This window comes from Strix uralensis, chromosome 3, assembly GCF_047716275.1.
Source record: "Strix uralensis isolate ZFMK-TIS-50842 chromosome 3, bStrUra1, whole genome shotgun sequence".
In the NCBI taxonomy this organism is placed as follows: domain Eukaryota; kingdom Metazoa; phylum Chordata; class Aves; order Strigiformes; family Strigidae; genus Strix; species Strix uralensis.
The window spans coordinates 95,183,163-95,204,770 of NC_133974.1; the positions used below are offsets into that span (position 1 = coordinate 95,183,163).

Sequence of the window (21,608 nt, forward strand, 5' to 3'; positions counted from 1 at the left end):
AAATGCTTACAATATGTATAGAAATTACTGAAGAGACCTCCCTGACTGATCAGCCAGGGCTTACTCAGACCCTCTAAGAAATCTGACTTGAAAAAAACCCTCCATTCCCCTTGCCTTCTCCTCTTTGGAGTGGTGAAATTAAACTCTGTCATGGCTGTGAAGTTATCATGGGGACTTGCTAAAGAGTTAATGAATGTGTATTGACACTGATTTGATTATCCCTGGCACTCATCTCTGGCATCAGGTCAACCAGTGATTACAAATCACCTTCTTTGGTATTGGTGCAAGACTAGCACATAGCTGCATTAGCTTCTTTTTCACTATCAGTGTTTGTTTCAGCAGGACGTATGGCTGCTTAGCCATTCCCGTGTTTAGCATCCATAGCTCTCAGAATATCATATATTTTCCTGTCCACCTGTAGTGTCTTTAAAGGTAGAGAAGCTGTCACCAAGACCTGGTGTTGGAATGTGTTCCCTCACACAGCTTGTGCTTCCTTAGTTCTAAACAGCACCATGCCTCAGTGCCTGGCCTCCTGTGGCCTTGAAAACCTGGTAGTCATTAATCATGTTATTCTGAAGAACCGTCAGGTGCGGAAAAGTGTATTCTCTCCAGACAACTGTTTGTTGAAGGATTAAGCTGTTTGTGCTATGACAGAGAAGCAAGGATTTCAATGACCCTTATCCCTCTCATCTCGCAGATTATTATGTAGCTAACATGCCTTCTGTGGACCAGTGTCACTTTTTTTTTTTTTTTCACTTTCTGTGGCAGACGCTATCATGGTTACTGTCTAGGGACAAGTAGTAAATGTATCCCTTTCCAAATATCAGTGTGGTCACATTTCTAATGAGCAACCCCCATTTTCTGAGAGATTAGATTGATTAGACTCAGTAAATCATCTCAGTACAATTTGTCTTGCTCACACATCAGAGAAGACAGAAGCCGTTGCACTTTTACTAGAGTTCGTTTTAGGATCTTGGTGTGTTACCCCTAGTTTTCTTTCAGTGAATAAGCAAAATTGTTAGACTGCTGACTGCATATCTTCATCCAGTTCCTGGATGCAACTTCTTATTAATAAAACCCCTCTGGAGCCAATTAATTCACTCTGGAAAACTCTTGCTGTCTATTACTCTGTGGCCAAGTGTGATAAGAAGCAGTGTACCCAAAAGAACATGGATTTTGTTGATGGTTACACTGCTCCCTCATCTGTGACCACTGCATCAGAGGGAGCCAAGTCTTCTAGGTTCAAGAGCAAGGATATTAAATGTTTTTATGATCTGGGGAAGCAGATATTTTTCTCATATTCAACTTAGGTTTGGGAATTGATTTATTATCATTTGCATAGTCTAGCTTCTGGGCAGGGTACAGTACTTTTCTTGAATTACCCCTGGCCTTCAGGAATCAGATTTTTAATGCTAATAGACACATTATTGAAGAAGAAACTGTATCTGCTGTAAATTTTTTGTGAGCAGAAAGGTTATATGCTGTTAGTATCTTTTGGTTTCTTTCACCAGAGTACAAAATGCTGCCTATTAAAATCCTGATTTATTTTGAAAATAAGTTGGAGCACCAGTGATTGGCTTTTTTGTCTCTTCAGTGTTGGTTTGTGTTTATATATTAACTGCATATGATATGATGTGACACCTTACAGTTTTAGTTGCGAAGTATTGTGAAATCCCAAGATGCCATTTCCTCAATGGATATAAGCCATTTAAATATCACTGATCTTTATGCATTTGGTTAATATATATCAAAGGTATTTTCTGAAAATCTACATTAATAAGTAGGCATTTTCTTCTTTATTCAGCTTCTCTATATGTTCTATTAGAGAAGCTTACCAAATATACATAGATAAGCTTATTATAATATACTATAAACCAACAGAAATATATTTAAGTATAGCTGAAATTGTTTTGAAACTTTTAAAATGCAGTCATTGGATTTCCTGTCTGCTTTTCCTAATTGCTGTTAAAGATCCATAAGTGATGATATGGGTTTTTTTTACGGAAAAAACCTAAAATGTAGATTGAATAATTTTAAATTTTTTTTTAAATCAGGACCATTGAAAATAGCTTTAGTAATTGAAGCCAAAGCCTGGAAGATGCTCCTCTGTCATTATTTAAATGAGGAATATAAAAAGAAAATGACAGACATGATGTTGTTCATAAATGAATATTTAAAGAAATTGTCTCGACCTCTGCATGACTTAGATGATGTCAGATTTGCAATGGAAGCTTTATCTATCATACGTGATAATAACATACAAATGGATATGACTCTGGGACCTATTGAAGTAAGATGACTTTTAATTTTTTTATCTTGATTAAAATGATATAATAAGAATCATAAGATAAACTGAGAATCCCAAACAATGAGTTTACTGTCCTAAAGGATCTAGGCTGAAGATGGAAACAAAGTAATATTTTTGTGGTTATTTATATTATAAATTACGAATCAGTATCAGATACTTTGCTAGATACTGTATAAATGCAGGACAGTAGAAATTATTCTCTCTCAAATAAATTATAATATAAATACAATCTAGGAGACAACATGCAGAAATAAGCAGATGAGAGCACAAGAGAAAGGAGCAATATTCTGCCTTTTGTAGTGTGCTGTTTCCATTAGCCTTAATCTTTTTTTTTTTTTTTTCTGTATCTATAAACAAAGATCTTGATCTTCTTAATTTTTCTGTATCTATAAACAAAGATCTTGATCATCTAACCCCTTTAAATATAACCAGAATATATTCATGGAGCCACACATCATTGTATGCTGTCAGAAACTGCCGCATTCTTTTAGTTTTCCCTATGAGAAAGAAGGTAAAAGAAGCTTATTATGTTTTATATATACTTGGTATTTATTATCACACTCTGAAACACCCAGCTTAATAGAACACTTTTTTTACATTTTCATCCACCTTTTGGAGAAGAAATTGTATTACTGTATATTAACATTTTCTTTCTTGAAGACTGTTCTATTAACATGATACCAGAATGGACTTTCAGTGGATTGTTGTCACTTTTGCTAGTTTTGTGTTAAGAAAGTGGGTTTTATCTTAGCAATTCATGTGGTGGTTTGTAAGCCAGCAATGGTACAGAGACTATTTAAAGGCAAGTATAACCAGTTCTGTGATCCAAAAGAGCTAGAGGTTAAACAAGTAAAGGAAGAACCTGAACAATAATTTCATCATTTAAAGTAATATTCAGATCAACTAAATGTTATTTCTTAGTCTGACTGTCTTCAGGCTGAAGATATGGACATGATAATCATACTCATAGATGTTAAATAAAATAAGCAAGAGGAACTGAGTTCAACATGTCTATCTGCTAGATTTTACATGTGTAGAAAATGATGCAAAATTGGTAAATAAATAAATAAAAAGTATACAAAATTATGAAGCATTAACATTGCTTGTTCATTTATACCTGATTCTGGCACTTTGAGATGACTATTAGGATAAAGGTTCTTTCCCAAACCACTTATATTTTGTATATCTTACAAACATTTCCTCCCTTTCTATATTAATGTAAGGAGTTCCCTTGATAGCAGTAGGGCTAGCCTTGTGAACAAGTCACTCTTAGACCTTTTTTCATGAGCTTTCCTTAAATAATGAAAGAATATAGAGCTGGAAATTGAAGACATGAATATAGAACAATAGCAACTGATTGGTAATCTCAATGTTTTGTTTTATTGGTGGATTTAATTATTATAACTTTGTTGATGCGATGATTAGGCATTATATTTCTTACTAGATCATGATTGAAGGAAAGAGGGCTTGGTGTAAGGAGAAGTAGGACAGGAAGGGGATTGAGCATAGTCAGTGCAGATTTATCAAGGGGAAATCATGCCTGATCAACTTGTTAGTCTTCTACAATGAAATTACTAGTGAACAAGGGGAGACTAGTGGATATTCTTTATTGTGATGGTAGCAAGGCTTTTGATGCTGTCTCCTGTAACATCCTCATTGACAAACTGATGGTGTGGACTAGATGAGTGGACAGTGAGTTGGATTGAAAACTGTCAGGCTCAAAGGATTGTGATCAGTGGCACAAAATCTAGTTAGAGGCCATCAAGTAGTGGTACACCCCAGGGGTCCATACTGGGTCTAGTACTGTGTACCTGGTGGACGGGGCAGAGTGCACCCTTAACAAGTTTCCAGATGACACAACTGGGAGGAGTGGCTGACACACCAGATGGTTGTCAGGGGGTTTTAGAGGGACCTGGATGGAGAAATGGGCTAACAGGAACCTCATGAAGTTCAGCAAAGGGAGATGCCAAGTCCTGTCCCAGGAGATGAATACCCTTAGACACCAGTGCAGGCTGGGTAGAAAGTAGCTTTGCAGAAAAAGAGCTGAGTTTTTTGGTGTACACCAAGTTGAACATAAGCCAGCAAAGTGCCCTTGCAGCAAGGAAGGTTAAGGGTATCCTGAGCTGTATTAGAAGTTGTGTGGCCAGCAGGTTGAGGGAGGTGATCTCCTCTACTCTGGTGTATGAGACTTATCTGGAGTACTGTGTCTAGTTCTGGGCTTCCCAACACAAGAGAGACATGGACCTACTGGAGTGAGTTCAGCAAAAGCTGGTTAAGCAATTGGAGAATGACATATGAGGAGAGGCTGAGAGCTGAGAATATTTATTCTGGAGAAGGAAGGTGTAGGGGGTATTTTATCAATGTGTATAAGTATCTGCTGGGGGTTAGAAAGAAGAGGGAACCAGCCCCGTGGCAGCCAGTAACAGGACAAGAGACAATGGGCACAAATTGAAATACTGTAAATTCCATTTAAATCTAAGAAAAATTTACTATGAGGGTGCTCAAGCACTCAGATTGCCCAGAGGGGTTGTGAACTCTCTGTCCTTGATGATATTCAAAACCTGACTGGACATGATCCTGGGCAACCTGATTTAGGTGACCCTGCTTTGAGCACGGGGGGTTGGACTAGGCAATCTCCAGAGACCCCTTTCAATCTCAATGGTTCAGTCTACACCTCTCTTGGAAGTTGAAAAGGAGAGAATTCTAAATGTAGATATCTGCATGGAATAAACTGGTTATCAACCATCACAAACTGCACAGAATGAAAGTTGTAGGTCAAAGGAGCAACTAACATAATGCACACTGCTGGTTTTCTTCATTAGGAAATCTTTTGCCTATCTTATTTCTAATAATGCCATGTCTGTAGGAGGAGGATAATAAAGCAGAAGATATACAAACAAATTGCAAAATGAGAACAAGTGATAAGAAAGATTAATTCTGTAACAGGTACATATGTAGGTATTTGAGAGTTTGGCAAACATAGTAACAAATATTTCATAGATTATTTGGCAAAACATTTAAAAATGTGGAGTTTAGTGTGAATATTCAAAGTTAGGAAAAATTTATCAAAATCTCAGGTGGAATGTAGATCTGGAATAAAGTACTATTGAGATGATAAAATTGTATGTATTTTTAATATTTAATTTACTGTGTTTTCATATTTTTTCTAGTATTTCATCAAAGACATCTTTGAATAAATATTTTTTGCTGTCATTCCCTAGTTCTTCATTCATCACCCTTATTTTAAAAAAACAAATAAGTATTTTATGCTTAAATTACATGAACAGATTTTCTTTGAAATGTTTGTTAAAAATTGGATCTATGTTCCTGCAAATGAACATAAAATGCATCATTCCTAAAGTGGTTTTTTTTTTTTTCATCTAGGAAGCCTATGCCATTTTAAATACATTTGAAATTGAGGTTACAAAAGAGGAATCAGAAGGAGTTGATACACTCAGATATTCTTTTAATAAATTACAGACCAAATCTGTAAGTATATAAAACTATATTTTCCATTTGTCTTCATGTGCTTTTTTTAGAGTACAAATGACAGTGCAGAACTAGTTGTCACTCCACTCCGTCTTCTTACTCTTGGCCTTCAGTTGCACACTAGTGTCTATACCTTTTATTAACATGTTCATTTTCTAATTTTATTTTTATTGAGCTCTTTAATATTTAAATACTATTGTAGCTTTTAGATATATGCTTAAAACCTGCAAGAAAATGAGAAATTTATTGTATCTTTCTGCTCTCCTTCATTTCCATTTTTTATGTCATTCTTGTCTAATCAGGAAGATTACTACCCTTAGATTGATTACCTGGTTTTAAGTGCATACTCTGCCAGTGCCCTTACCCCTAAGTGGTGATTGCATATTTACCTTTATCATTTAGGACAGCCTTATATGCCTCAAAAATTTATTGAATAATTTCTGTAGTGTAGAAGGTTAGATGGAAATATGTAGATAATTTGATGAAACTATTTAGATCCTGTCCCACAGATTAATCACTCTGGAAAGGACCCAAAAGCTCAAGAGTATATTTTACATTTGCATTTCATGCAGCTCTTGGTTCTTTCTCTCAAGATTCTGAACAAAAAATAAGAAAGTTGTTAAAGAGACGGCTGAGCCATCCATAAGGAAGAGGACCCTTACACTTTGGCTTTTGAGAGGTTTTTCTGGAGGGAGGGAAGGAAGAGAATAGGATCTTTTTTTTTTTCCCTTTTCTGTGTCCTGTTTTTTTCACCCACCCCCTCATAGTGAAACATGTTCACTTAAAGGTGGAGGAGAGATTTTGTTATGGTTTTTGGTTGTTTTCTTTTTCTCTCCACTTTTCATCTCACAAATTGAACATATAACACCATAAAAAGAAAAAACCCAATCTATTCAGATTCAAATAATTATTTTTTGTTCAGAATTTTAATACTTTTTATTTATTATTTTGGTTTATATACAACTTAAATATCTGTTCCTGATTTTTAAAGAAATAACTTTGATTTTAATCTTTTGTATATCAGACCAAAGTTCAAGATGTCTTGGTTCAAGTTCAGCCCAAATTTAAGAGTAATTTGCTAGAATCAATCGCAGTTTTTCGGGAGGATGTGTCAAACTTTGAAATGTCGTATGAAACGGTAAATGAATTTAGTAGTTAGTTGTAAGACTTGTACTTAGTTTTTCAATGTTTTTGGTTTGAAGCAGTTGGGTGCCAGAATTTTATTCTGCTCAGCTACTGGATGTTTGATGCCATAGTTGCTAAGCAGTCATCATTGTAGGTCAAACTTTTCACTATGAAGAAATAGCACTGCACAGAACTCTGTATGGAAAGAAAAAAATCCCTGATGGTACAATTTGCCATGAAATCTTTATTTTAAAAATGATTTAGAAATTAATTTAGATATTGTAGCACATGTGCTCACACATCAACATTAAAAAAGACGGTCTCAGGCCACTCACTGTGTATTTTCTTTTCAGCAAAAGAACAAAATACAAAAAATGAAAGTCTAATCATATTGAGTTTAATTAAGCTAAAGAATTTTCAATTTCATAAAAGTTATCTTTTCTTAGATTTACTATTGTAAGTATTGCGTTACCAAGATACATAACTTGATTGCATTTTGACTACCAAAACGAATGCATTTTGTGATGACCTGTAAATATACAGTGGCCTTCAGTCACTTTGAGAATTAATATTCAATTTCTGTTAACTGCTTGTTTGAAAGGAAGGGCCTATGGTTCCAGGTATTTCACATCAGGAAGCCAGTAATAGGCTACAGATCTTTCAGGTAAGAAAATAAACTGTTGAGTTTCCAAATAATTTTGCTATTGCTTATCAAAACAAGTTTAGAAAAAGACACATTTACAATCCTTGGTAAATGTGTCTTTGTGGATGTTCTGTGTAGTATTATGTTAGCTATAGTTTCTATCAGGCAATGTTTTCCTTAATGTGGAAGGATTGATTGATTGATGTGTATGCAACCTTGCTTCACTCTTTGTGTTTTGTGAGCAGAAACTATTAACTTGAAGTAATAAAAGCAGTAGAAAGGGAAGAGTCAGATACAACTTGATAATGACTGAAAATAAGCCAGGTTACATTTCAGTCACATGAGCCAATCTTTTAAAGATCACATTTTCCATTAGATAATTGTCTTTCAACTTGATATTTGTTTGTTATGAACCTTAGTTCATGGGTCCATAACCAGATTTTAATCTATTTTTAATCCTTCTTCCTTTCTCTGCAAGTTATAGTAACTTGAACATTTTTTTTTCAACAGGACTTTGGTCAGTCTCTTACATATTGTATAGACTGCAAAAAGTAAATTCAATGTTTGTGAAAAGCACTAAGTAACTAACAGAAAGTGCTTAAACCTCCTAATGCATCTGATATGTACTGAAAATGGAGTGGTTTTAGTTGAATTTACTGTATTTATTATTTTGCCAGGAGAATGCTATATGGATAGTAACTGCCAAAATCATTCTTCTTTCCATTTTTTCTATGGTGATCATATCCTTTGGACAGCAGTTATACTTTGAAAGTAATTGTAATTTTTGGCACTCTTCAGTGTTTTTATCAGGCTGTATATTTTACCATCCAATATGAATATTTTTTTTTTTCTCTCGATGATGTGGAATACATTTCACATCCCATTTTTGTAAAATGCTTCTTCAAATTATTGCTTCTTATATAAACTTTCATTATTTGAATTCAATATATGGATTTGACTATTACATTACATGAAAACTGTTCAAAATTTTAGTTTAAAAATGTTTTCAGACATTTAAATGTGCTTCTAATAGAAGTATTTTAAGACAAGTTTAGAACTGTTTAGTGATTTATTATTAGACAACGTTAAATTAGAGCTTATGTTATAAACATATTTTCATTTTATCTGTATGAATCCTAATTTTATCAGGCTAACTTTGATGAGTTGTGGAGAAAGTTTATTACATACTCATCTGGTGAACAGTTGTTTGGATTGCCTGTCACAGACTATGAAGTTTTGCATAAAATCAGGTAACTGGAAATACTGCTGTTTGTCCTAGGTGTTTATTAAGTATGTTAGAAAGGCTTAAGGTACATCAAAGAGAGAAATATTACAATATGGAAGGTTTCCATTGCCTTAAATTTAAAAAAAAAAAATCAATGAAAATTTTAGAGGTCTAATGAATTTGCCAATAAATAATAATTGTATTTGTTATGGTAACAGAACCAGATTATTTTACTACATGTAAATACTATATAAACGAGCAGAATATCATGTCCTAGGAAAAAATATATATATTTATATATATGTGGATGAGTAAATATAGTATTATATATTAAGATATGGTATGAAGAGCTAACAAGGAAAAGTCAATGAAAGGTCAGTGTATCATCATATATGAAAAATATAACTAGAGTTTTTATGAAAGTCTAAATTTTTTGAGCAGCTGTACAAATAATCAGATTCTTAAGTTTCTGCACCAGCCATTCCAATGGTTTGATGATGATTCACACCAGATGAGGATCTAACCCTTTCTGGCTGTGTTTAGATCAGTGTTTTAGTTCAGATTCAGAGAGTGCTTCCAAAATAAATCAACTAATTGTCCCCACTTGCCACACTTTGCTTTGTACTGCAGAGCCAGCTCAGGGTACATAAGCTAGGTTCCTTATGGATGAATGGAAGTCTTACAGAACTGGACTAAAGCAAAACTTTGCCCAAACATGTTTAGTGTGGATATTTTTTTGCAGATTTTATTCATGAAGTGTTCTCTCCTACATTAAGAAACATAATCTAATTGATCTATCTCAATTTTTTGTAGTAATATTACATATACCATGTATTCAACTATTGTGAGATATCCAAATAGCTGATTGAAATTATCTGTATGATTACTTTTTTTCCCAGGAAGGAGTTAAGCTTGCTTCAGAAATTGTATGGATTATATGATGCTGCAATAAACAGTATCAATGGTTATTATGAGATACTTTGGGCAGATGTAGATATTAAAAAAATTAATGCTGAGCTTTTGGATTTTCAAAACAGGTATGTTCATAATATGAACTATAACTGATGTTAAATGCATTAAGGTTTAGCTGACTTCAGTAAAGCTATTTGATATATTCAAATACAAAACTTCCATGAGTAAGGTTTATGATAAAAGTAATAAGGTTCTTCAAGGAAGAGTGGAATAACACTATTCTTTTAGTTAACCAGCCTTTTACCTGTAGTTTTGATAATTGAAGGGCATACAGTCAGTTGAAGAGTCGATCTTCTTAGCTAAACCAACCAAGAGGTTGAGCTGAAAGTTTACTTGTAAAAGGGAAGTTCTTCAACTAGGAGGATTAGCCCATTGATTTTAAGTCCTGAATACAAGAATAATGTTTCTGAGTTTTTTACACTATTTCATTCTTTTTCAAAAACATTTTTGCCATTTCAAATATATTAACAGTGCTGAGTGTCTTAAATAGTATGGGTTTGTAAAAAAAGTTACAGACATTGCAGTAATGCTGAAAGCTTAAAATAGTTTTGACACTGTTGAGAGGATTAGATGTAATTAGTTTGATTCAACAGTATTTTCTAACATTTTAATTTAACTTTATTATTAATATTTTCAAAAGTACATATATTATTTTGGAAAGAAATATAGTATAGAACAAGGATTATTTTACAACAGAATAACTGCATTGTTGAGTGCAGTCCCCAACTCTCCTGCTACCTAATAGAGTCCTGTTATAATCTTGGTAAACTCCATCCTAAAACAACTCCAGCTTTCTTGACACTTTCTTTGCACCCCTAGTCCTCCTATTAAAACAATATTCCAGAATCTTTCATAAGTGATTTCAAAAATAAAGGTATGACTAATTGATGTACGTTTGTACTTGTCCCGGTATTTGGTAGAGTATATCTATACTACAGCAGTGCAGGCCTGTTAAAACAGCTGGAAATCAGTCTTAGATAATGTTAAAGTCTAATTGCTGAAATAAAGGGCTCCACAAGAGCTAAATTGTATCACTCTGAAATTGGTGTTTGTTTAAGGTAGAAGTGTGTAAAAGGGCAATTACTTTTGTATCTGCAGTGAAGAGAAAAACCTTCAGTATGAATAGTTCTTTCTTAGGCTGTTAAGTACTCATCCCACCTGTTTACCCATCATTTCCTTCCATTCAGTGTATCAATTATATTGATATATATCAAATATATCAAAATATATCGATACGTCAATATTGACTTACCTTTTGGTATTAGTTTGGCAGCTTTTCATGACTTATCACACTAACAGGTTTAGGTGACCCAAACATAGTAGCATAAGATGCCTAAATCAGAAGAGAGGATCTGTACTACAGAATGTGGAATTTTTTACTTGAAATTTTTTTGTTATTGGCTTCTAGTCCAGGGTGTCATGGTAGTCTAGTAAATATATATTTTCCTGAAAGTTAACTGATGTATCAAATATGTCATTATAAGGCATAAAATTGGTAAGTGAAGAATTTCCATAGTTTTGAAGTTGCACTTTTGATGGAGTTGAAGGTTGATTCTTAGATTGACATTATTTCTGAATTTCTAAGTGGGAAACTTTAACCAGAGACTAATTAGCCTTTCAAGGAAATATGTTCCAAAGAGTATTTTTCTTTTCCAAATTTGAGGTTATGTATGCTGGTAGAATTTCAAGGATTAAGTGTCTCTCAATGAAGCAAGATGTTGACAAACACCTAATTGGCAGTATCTTGTCTTTGTGTAAAACGGTGTCTCCTGATTCACAAGACTCAATAAGGATAACAGGGCTCCCAGCTCTGGATCTTGCAGCACATCATTCAAAATCTGTGTCTTTGCTGTCTCTGATTCCTGTGTCCCAAACCAGTGAACCTAACATTAACTCTTCACTAATGAATTAAAAGAATGGCTGCAAACAGAGAAATTTATAAAATACTCAGTTCTTGTGCCTGATTTTCTAAGGAAAAAGGTGATCTGTGATGTCACTGTCTGACCACGTCTGTACTTCTCTTTTTCAGCATTCTTGAATACTTTTTTTTTAAATCTATTGGCTAATTTCAACTTTCAACAAGGCAGTTTTCTCACAAGATAACCTTAAGTGCCTGTGAGTTTTATAAAAGTCAAAACTTCACAGTAGTCCAAAACCAGACACAAAATACTTTTCTCCCTCAGTGAAAGGTAGGCAGCTATTAAACATTGTTTGACAGCAACCAGGGAGCTAATCAACATGAATGTACTGGCAACCACACAGCACCAGCATAGCTCTAAACCAGACACAGGCTGCTGTATGTACCTGAATACAGAAAATATGAAATGATATCAATGGGAGGTAGAGAGATGTGACAAAGGATGCAAAACCAAGGGAAATGTGATCCCAGCTTTACTACTTTTTCTGCTAAGGATATACTTTATCATTTATATTAGAACATTCCTGTGGTGGGTCAACTGCTTAATTCTTTGTGTGTAGGCTCTGTAAAAGTGTGGTCAAAGGGGTGAATATGCACTTAACTGTTTTGTTGGGGGGTTTTCACATTAGAAGTATATAATTTTCATTTTCTTAGTGGATAGTTTCAGGACCACTAACCAAAAGTAGAGGAGAAGGTTGTCATATCTTTCTAATTTCCATGTTTATCTCTGAAGTGGTATGTTAATATATGCCATGTGTATTACTGGTATTGTAACCTGAAGTAAATATTATATTTGTACAAGGATTACATATGTAAAATTTAACTAATTTTGCTTTGGTTTTGTTTTCCAATAAAGAGTTCTTGATGGTAAGCGTGAGACAAGCTATGTTTGAATGCAGTCTGCACTATTTCTGTTTATTTGCAAAGAACATACCAGTGGTTAAAACTGTTAAATATTATGATTTGTTAGTAGCGCGTTTGCATTAGCTTTTCCTAAAAAGGTAGACTAATTGACACAAACTGGCATTTTACATAGAAAATATTGTCCTCAATACAAGCTACTTCATATCTCCTTGTCTGTTTTTAAAATGTTTAAACAAATCCTATTTTGACAAAAGAGGCATTTACTACTGTATCAATTTAACTCAACTGCAGGTGCCGTAGACTACCTAAAGGAGTCCAACACTGGCAAACATTTTTAGATCTCAAGAAAACAATTGATGATTTTAGTGAGTCTTGTCCTTTGCTGGAAATGATGACCGACAAAGCAATGAAGCAAAGACACTGGAATCGTATTGCTGAAACAACAGGACATCAATTTGATACAGATTCTGATTCTTTTTGCCTTCGAAACATCATGGAAGCACCGATTCTTAAACATAAAGATGATATTGAGGTAGGTACATTCATTTTTCCCCTCCTTGTTCATTTTATGTTGTCAGCAAAAAAATATGATTACTTACCAAATGATCATCTTTTTAAAAAATAATTTTTACTTCATTAAAGTCCTTGACTCTCAATCAGACCACACTAGTTTAAAATAATTTATATTTACGTTTTATTTAGAAGTTCTTATCCATATGAACAAAGACAGAGATAGCAGATGGAATCTTTGCATACTTATTTCTAGATAATCTCTTCACGTTCTTCCTAGCCCTATTTTCTATTATTTTTTAGCCCGTTTTAAACAGGATAAAAATCAAACAAAACTTCAGGTAATCATGGTCGCCTAATTTTTTAACTCTGTGGTTGCTTTAAAGATCTGTAAATAAATCAGAAATTTTAGAGGAAAGCACCATGCTTATTAATATCTAATATGAATACTTCTCTAGATCTTTATAGCTTCTTCTGAACCATATGACTTCATAAGATCCCCCACATAACCCAGAAAAACTCTCAGTGGGGTTTGCAAGTTTCCTAGACTGAATATGTGTGTAAAAGTTATTGTTATATTCATACTTGATTTATATGGAAATATTCCAAGGTGACCTACTTAATTTTGAATTAAGCTCTGATTTGAATAGAATGTTGGACTTGGTGACCTTTCCAACCTAACTATTCTTAGATTCTGTGATTCTATAAATTGAAATGTGATAAGATTGAGAGTTCATCTGATGATGAGTCTACATCACTACCCTAAACATTGTAGAAATGATGATTCAGAAATCTTGTTATGCAGAAATAACAAAATGGGAAGCCACAGAAATTATATATCCATGTATTTCCAAGTGTGCATTTTTTGGTTATCCATACATGTATTTTGAGTGAGTAAAATTAGTAGTGTGATCTCTGCATTCGTGTGACACATTTCTGTACTGTTTTATAAAATTTCATGTACTGTTTTTAAATAGTTATTACTAGATGTGTAATATTAGGAAATATTTCATTTCTGAAGTATGTAGGTTTTTAAAAAAATTTATTTCTCTGCAGGATATATGCATATCTGCTACAAAGGAAAAGGATATAGAAGCCAAACTAGCTCAAATAGCTGACATTTGGGGAAGCCAAATTCTGAGCTTTTCATCATTCAAAGGGAGAGGAGAGTTACTGTTAAAGGGAACAGAATCATCAGAAATTATAACGTTGATGGAGGACAGTTTAATGATTCTTGGGTCTTTACTGACCAATAGGTACTTTTAAATTGGTTGTGTATGTTTTTTTCAGAAACACACTGAGATAGCAACTGTACTACTATTAGGCTAAATCAGCAGTAAATTTGAATGGTATATTATTTTTTAATGAAAAAGAATGTTACAATGTCTAATGAAAAACTTCCTCAAGTGGAAGACTTTCAAGTATTAGTAGCAAAGTCTTGTCTCAATGTATTTGAATGTAATCCAGCTGGTAGAAACTTTCCATGAGATTCTTCTTGCTCTAAGCGAAACAAGTGTTGCTTGGGTTTTTTTCACTCTTGTAAGTATTTATTTTATAATAGCTTTATTTAGTATTATATAATTTCTGCTTCTCATCCTTTTTCAGATACAATACGCAATTTAAAAAGGAAATTCAGAGCTGGATTTATAAACTAAGCAGCTCCACAGACATAATTGAGGAATGGCTGGTTGTGCAGAATCTCTGGATTTATCTTGAAGCTGTTTTTGTAGGGGGAGATATCGCAAAACAGTTACCCCAGGTAAACTTTAAATTCTTGTGTATTAAAAGCTATCTGTGTAATAATTTCCTACAGATTATGCCATGAAAGTACTTATGTTTTTGTTACATATAGGAAGCAAAGCGTTTTCAGAATATTGACAAATCATGGATAAGAATAATGCAACGAGCTCATGAAAACCCAAATGTAATTAACTGCTGTGTTGGAGATGAGACTATGGAACACCTTCTCCCTCATTTACATGAACAGCTGGAATTATGTCAGAAATCACTTACAGGGTATGAATTGTTTGGTTTTTTGATGTGTTTAATACAAAATGGTTTGATTTTTTAATACAATTAATATAAAAAAGACATTATTTTGTAAATAGTTTATATGAAATATTAATAGTATTTCAGTCTTTCATTCTTATGTAGAAAAAATTGAAAAACTGAAATATTCTAATAAAAATCTTGTTCAATTTTAAAGATACTTAGAGAAGAAACGACTACTGTTTCCTAGATTCTTTTTTGTTTCTGATCCTGCCCTCCTTGAAATTCTTGGACAAGCAAGTGATTCTCATACAATTCAGGTACAACCTTAGTGATTATTTTCTGTTTATAACAAAAAAAATAAAATATGGGAAAGCATTTAATAAATTATAAGCATTTTCTTCTTATAAACTTTGCTTGAGAAAAATATTATTTTCTTGCTCTTTAGTCTTTTACAAAACATGAAATGGATATCTGTAATTTTAAAATTCAGAATTCAGAACACTAGAATATGGTCCCATCAAGTGACTTGCTGGTGGTTCCTTTCACAAGTAAACTAGCAGAAGGGACCCTGTGAGACTTTTCTGCTTTGCATATTGCAAAATTCATCCAGCTAGTCTGGATTGTTATTGAAGATTTATAGTCCAACTAGTCTGGATTGTTACTGAGGGTTGATTGAGATAAGATAGTTGATCTCACACAGTAGCTGATCTCTGTTCTGCTAGATCAACTCTGGAAACTGTAAAAAACCTGCAAATGGAGATAAAACCCTACACAACCATTTCTGTAATTCTTACCTACAAATGGCCTGAAATTCATCTGTAGGTTCAGATGAACCTTTGCATGATAACCTTATTTGAGATTTATTTTTTCTGTTTGCTAATGTTATATATTTACATTGAATGACTTCTGAATTATTCTTACAGCCACATCTGCTTTCCATATCTGACAATATAAATGAAGTAGAGTTTCATCCAAAGGATTATGATCGCATACTGGCAGTCATATCAAGAGAAGGAGAAAAGATTCCAGTAATTACCTGAATTTTTTTTTCCAGAAATGTTGTTAATAGATAAATCATTCTATTATTGAACATATAAGTATATATTAAATCTAATTATTGTTAATTACAAATGAACATTTCAAGGATTGGTGTAACAAAACTATTATATGTTCTCATTAAATAAATTTCTAGTAGGTTTATTGAAATTAAACCTGTACTTGTCTTGAATAGAAATTTAGTAACTATTTAATAACTAACATTCTTGAACAGAAGTTTGCTAATTATGTTTTATTTTGTACCTTTTACTTTTATTAATTTTTCAGTTGGACACTTCAGTGATTGCAAAAGGACCAGTAGAACTTTGGTTGCAGGATTTATTGCGTGTGCAGCAGATTTCGTTGCATGGCATAATTAGGGCAGCATATTACCAAATTAGTGACCCAGGATATCAGTTGCTGAATTTTCTTAATCAATTCCCAGCACAGGTGAGATTACAGGATGTGGATTTGTGTGTGCAGTCTGGGTTGTGTGTGAGGAGAGGTGGGTTGTAGAAAGCATATGGGATTGTCTATATAAGGAAGTTTTCACGGAGGAAACAAGGATAAGGACCTACTCAGGAGAAGGTAATCCTTAATTACTTCAATTTTGGTACCCTATATATAGCATAATATTTTTCTTGTAATCTACTTTAAAATTACTTTTTTTTCTTCTCTTGGAGAATATAAAGTAGAGCTTATATTTTTTGTGATGGATATTGAACCCCTTTCAGATGCACATAAAATTTCATGTGTCGATTGACTTCTCTCTCATAACTTAAAATTGAAAGAGCTATTATGATTATTTATCTCATCATTTACAAGATTTACATAATAGTTCATATATTTGTCACTGTGATAATGCAGTCCTAGTAGAGCCTATCTTGAAGGATTCTAGTTTGCCTAGAGACTCCTCCATTGTACTGATAATTCATAAATTTCATTAATGAATTATTTCCCATCCTGTACAAATTCTGACTCTGTAATTTGCTAATCGGTACTGTGCTGGCTGCAATTTTTTTAATAGAAATTATGCAAATATTAAAACTGGCCAATACATTGCTAATTTAAAAAAAAATTCAGTACACTTAAATATTTAATAGAATTATCTTAAAACTGTATTTATGATGGAATTATGTATTATCTCAGCAGTATTTATTTTAAAAGGTCTACTACTTTTCTTTAAACAGATAAGGACTGTCTTGTTTGCGTGTCAGACATTTTGAAGTGGCTTTATTACCATCTGCAAAGATCTTTTTTCCCATGTCTTGCTAATCCAAATATTTTTATGTTCAAAGAATTGTCTTAGAAGGATGGGGACACAGAAGAAGAAAATTATCTTTGGTCAAGAAATTCAAAGTACAGAGAGAGAAAAGCTGTGTTGTAGGACAGAGAAGAAATTGGGCTAAATACTGACAAATATTTGAAACACTAACAAATATTTGAAATTCCTTCTAACTCCCAGCTTCCTGTCTCAGAAGCTTCTGTTATAAGTAGCATGAAAAAGTCACATCCAAAGATTTTTTTTTTCCCTCTGACTAATTGATCATTCTAAAATAATTTTGTTTTATACTCTACTGATGATAGCTTAATGATTCTAAAATGGTGAGATATTTCCTGCTACACAATCTCTGTAACCATGAACTCACTACAGGTATATATAGAGAGAAAAGTAGAGTGGATGAGTCAAATTTTTAGGTCTTGGTTCTTTGTGAAGGTAGAAATGTGGGGGAAAAAGCTACTGATACAGTCCTTGTCTATCTTGTTTTGTCATGCGTGTGCCTGATATTATAAATCAAAATCAATCTGAGACTGTAGTTTACACACATCATCCTATAACTCTCTAGATTTATTTGGAAGCAAAATAACTTGTAGTTCAATATGCTATAGGCTATACTTCAGTCACGACAATGTTAGGAAGATAGCGATCCATCCCATGTTCAGTAGAAATGCACAGCATTTTTTTTTTACATATTCTTTAATTAGTTATAAATTGTCAATGAGAAATTTTCAGAAGGACTTCCCACAATTTAAGACCTCTTTATGTTTTACTGAAGTACACTAATGGATTGTAAGTGAAACTGAGACTCATCTTTAATTTGTGTGTATCTCAGTATGTAATAAATTTTCATAAAAGTTTTTAAATGTTTTCTCAGGACTTTCCACTATCACATGAGAGCCAGTTAACTCAGACACAGTATCCTGGTGAGATAGCATCAGGCTGAATGTAGTGATAATTTGGGACTCTCTACACCATAATTTATTGTTCCTATTACATCTAAGGCTTCTATAATAAGGCTAGAGTTCAACAAGTGATTCTTTTGTATTTTTTTCACATATTAAATTTGTAGGTTGGATTATTGGGAATTCAAATGTTGTGGACACATGATTCAGAAGAAGCTCTACAGAACGCTAAAGAGGACAGAAAAATCATGCAAGTAACCAATGGGAGATTTCTGGAGATTCTGAATATGTTGATTAGCCAGACCACGCATGATCTTTCCAAGTTTGACAGAGTGAAATTTGAAACGCTTATTACCATTCATGTGCACCAGCATGATATTTTTGATGATTTGGTAAAGAATAGATTTTGATTTCTGACAATTAAATGCATTTTCTGTCATAATAATTTTTCTTATATCTGGTAGCTACAGTTACATCTATGTGTTTGTAAGAGAGAGATGTCCATAATCTCACCATAGTAAAAATAGTACATTTTTGGTTAAGCTAGAATAAAAACCATCAGTTATGTCATCTAAATATTTGCTCCAAATTTTTACACTTTTCTTAGAATATTTCAATTTTCCGCTTCTACCTACAGAATTGTTTTGATAGACAAATTCCTTTTAGTATGTCCTTTCTTTGAAAAACTGCTGTATTAGTCTTACTTGCATAACTAAAAAAGTTGAGTCTGCTGAGGGTGTTGTATCTTTATCATCATAGATAATTTCTTTATGGCTTGTTACAGAATCTTGATAGTTGGCACTAGGCTGCACTTTAGCTCCACCCATTTTAGAGTTATAGCATTGATAGCAACATCTTCCATATCTCCTAGTGGTTTTTTTTCTGTCTCTACTACTCCTTCAGAGAGTAGGCTACCAGGATTCTCTTTCTGGTTCCTAAGGAGAATCCATAGAATACAAACAAAAAATCCTACTAAAATCAACTACCAATCCTATGCTTGAACTTTTTAGACCGTGCTAAATTGTTTACGTTCTTTTATTCTTTGAGGAATGCCATCCCTCAACACTAAATCTCTCATGTATTTTTACTGCTGATGACACAAGCTTATTAGATTCTACACAATTTGCCTTCCATGCCTCAGTCAGATCCTTCCTCCATCATGCCCTTTGTTGCAATGTGTTTGATGGATTTAGCAGTGTATTGTTCATTAATTTCACTTGGAGGGTGACCAAAGCAATTCAAGATTTATGTGATTAACACAGATTTTTTTGATGATTAGATAAAGCAATCAAGATATTTTTAAATATCAGTTTAGCATACATCTGAACATATTCTCATACAAATAAGTATTTTAACACAGATATCAAAGACAATAAACGTGGATGCTCAGTTATATACATTTATTTGCTTTCTTTTAAGGTAAAAATGCACATCAAATCACCAACTGATTTTGAATGGTTAAAGCAGTCTAGATTCTACTTTAAAGAGGATTTCGATCAAGTCTTGGTATCCATTACAGATGTTGATTTTGTTTACCAGAATGAATTTCTGGGTTGCACTGATCGTCTGGTTATAACACCTCTTACAGACAGGTTAGAAAAACAATTATACAAAATGAATACTTTTAATACATATAGTGTTTATTTAACATATATCTTCAAAGAGGAACATTGTGAATTAAGTCCTGTGTGGGCTAGGTCATTCATAAAAATCTTCTCATACGTTTGCTTATCATACTCTTTTAGAAAAGGGAAAATAGTCTTACTGATTTGTACACTTAGTAATCCCTAGAAAAGTTTTATCACTGCTCAGTCTTAAAAAAAAAGTTTAGTAACATAAATGATTTTTTTTAAGGTTATATAGTAATGTATAGTTTAGCAGTATTGCTATAATGAAGAAAAATTAGGTCACATATTTCAAATTCTGTAATAAGGGATTCTATAAAGATTTTGTGGCTACCAATGTCTTTGAAAGTCTAAGACAACCAGTCAGTGTCTGTCATCTTATTAGTTCTGGGAAACAGTTTAGATTTGGCCATAAGAATCTAGATGCTGACAAAGTTCCAGCTCTATGCACTCACCTCTCATTCTTCTGTAGCCACGCAAGCAAATGACCATTAATTTTGTTCAAATGTGACTTAACAATGAGAACTATTTTTCTTTTTTCCTCTTGGGAATTTCTTGGGTGCTTTTCTTGTCAAAATTCTTCCTCCATTTTGAGATGTCACTTTTGAGCAAATGAGAAAATAGGTCAAAAGATACTTCACTTGCAAAAAGATCCCCTCAGGAACCAAAAAGCCTTCCAACCTGCAATCGTTTACTTTGCTACCTATGTGGAGTGTGGGTCTGTACAGCTTTTTCAACACCTTTATTCCTCCAGAAGAGGCAGTATTGTGACAGTATGGAAAGTTCAATACATTTCTGCAGTGAACTGTACTGCCCTCAACAATAAAGTATTTTTGATGTAAAATGTTAAACTCTACCCCAAAATTTGCCCTGACCCCAAGAACTGTGAAGTAAAACCTTTATGTCACTTTAATAGTTTCTTATTGGTTAGAAAACATCAGGGTCCCTGCAGTGCAAGTTTGACATAATGTATTATAGTGATTCCAGCTAAACTTTAGGAACTAGTTAGTTATTAAACTCTGTTTAATTATGGATTAAAACCAGAAATACTTTAGTTAGAAATACATTCAGAGTGTGTTGAGTTATTTAACAGTGAAGATACCCCATCATTTGTATAGGAACTTTGTCATTTAATTTCTCTAATGTTACTGTTCCATATCTTACCATGAATGAAAATCATAACTGAGACTCATAACTAAAACAGTTAAAGTTTAGGGTTGGTTTTTTTTTCCTTAGAATTGTAAATATTTTTTACCCGTAATTGTGGAAGGGGCCATATGTCCTTATTCTTTCACACCTGAGAATTTAGACAAAGGTAACCTAACCTAACAAAATATATACACATTAAGACACTGCAGAATGTGATGAGGTGGCAGAATTTAAGAGCAGAATCTGCTCTTTATAGCTGTGAAGAGAGTTAATGACAATTAAATTCCTTTATGTGATTTGCATTAAATTTTTAGCTCGTCTAATATTCATGGTTTGTAACAAACTAGATTAACACCAGATAAAATTGTTTGCATTTATAAGTAATGTTTAAATGCTGTATTTTGTGACTTTTACCGACCTGAACTTCCTGCACTCATAGAAATTGATGGAACTGCTTTATGAAGAAGTAATGTTTTGACATAAGAGCTGTACAATCTATTGCATAACTCATTGTTATCTTACATATATGCACATATATCTTCATATGATTTAATAAATGAATATGAATT

The 21,608-nt window shown here is 33.2% G+C and overlaps 1 protein-coding gene across 1 annotated transcript in view; it reads left to right on the forward strand.

The window, feature by feature from the left end:
- DNAH8 (dynein axonemal heavy chain 8) overlaps positions 1 to 21,608 on the forward strand; it is a 150,737-nt gene that overhangs the window by 44,248 nt on the left and 84,881 nt on the right. Inside the window, exons 28-42 of the mRNA XM_074864838.1 lie at positions 2,055 to 2,290; positions 5,693 to 5,797; positions 6,822 to 6,935; positions 7,524 to 7,586; positions 8,715 to 8,815; positions 9,690 to 9,827; positions 12,836 to 13,076; positions 14,111 to 14,310; positions 14,660 to 14,813; positions 14,907 to 15,070; positions 15,261 to 15,363; positions 15,970 to 16,074; positions 16,370 to 16,531; positions 18,433 to 18,657; positions 19,685 to 19,857. Of these exons, the coding sequence (XP_074720939.1) occupies positions 2,055 to 2,290; positions 5,693 to 5,797; positions 6,822 to 6,935; positions 7,524 to 7,586; positions 8,715 to 8,815; positions 9,690 to 9,827; positions 12,836 to 13,076; positions 14,111 to 14,310; positions 14,660 to 14,813; positions 14,907 to 15,070; positions 15,261 to 15,363; positions 15,970 to 16,074; positions 16,370 to 16,531; positions 18,433 to 18,657; positions 19,685 to 19,857 (2,284 nt within the window). The remainder of the gene's footprint in view (positions 1 to 2,054; positions 2,291 to 5,692; positions 5,798 to 6,821; positions 6,936 to 7,523; positions 7,587 to 8,714; positions 8,816 to 9,689; positions 9,828 to 12,835; positions 13,077 to 14,110; positions 14,311 to 14,659; positions 14,814 to 14,906; positions 15,071 to 15,260; positions 15,364 to 15,969; positions 16,075 to 16,369; positions 16,532 to 18,432; positions 18,658 to 19,684; positions 19,858 to 21,608) is intronic.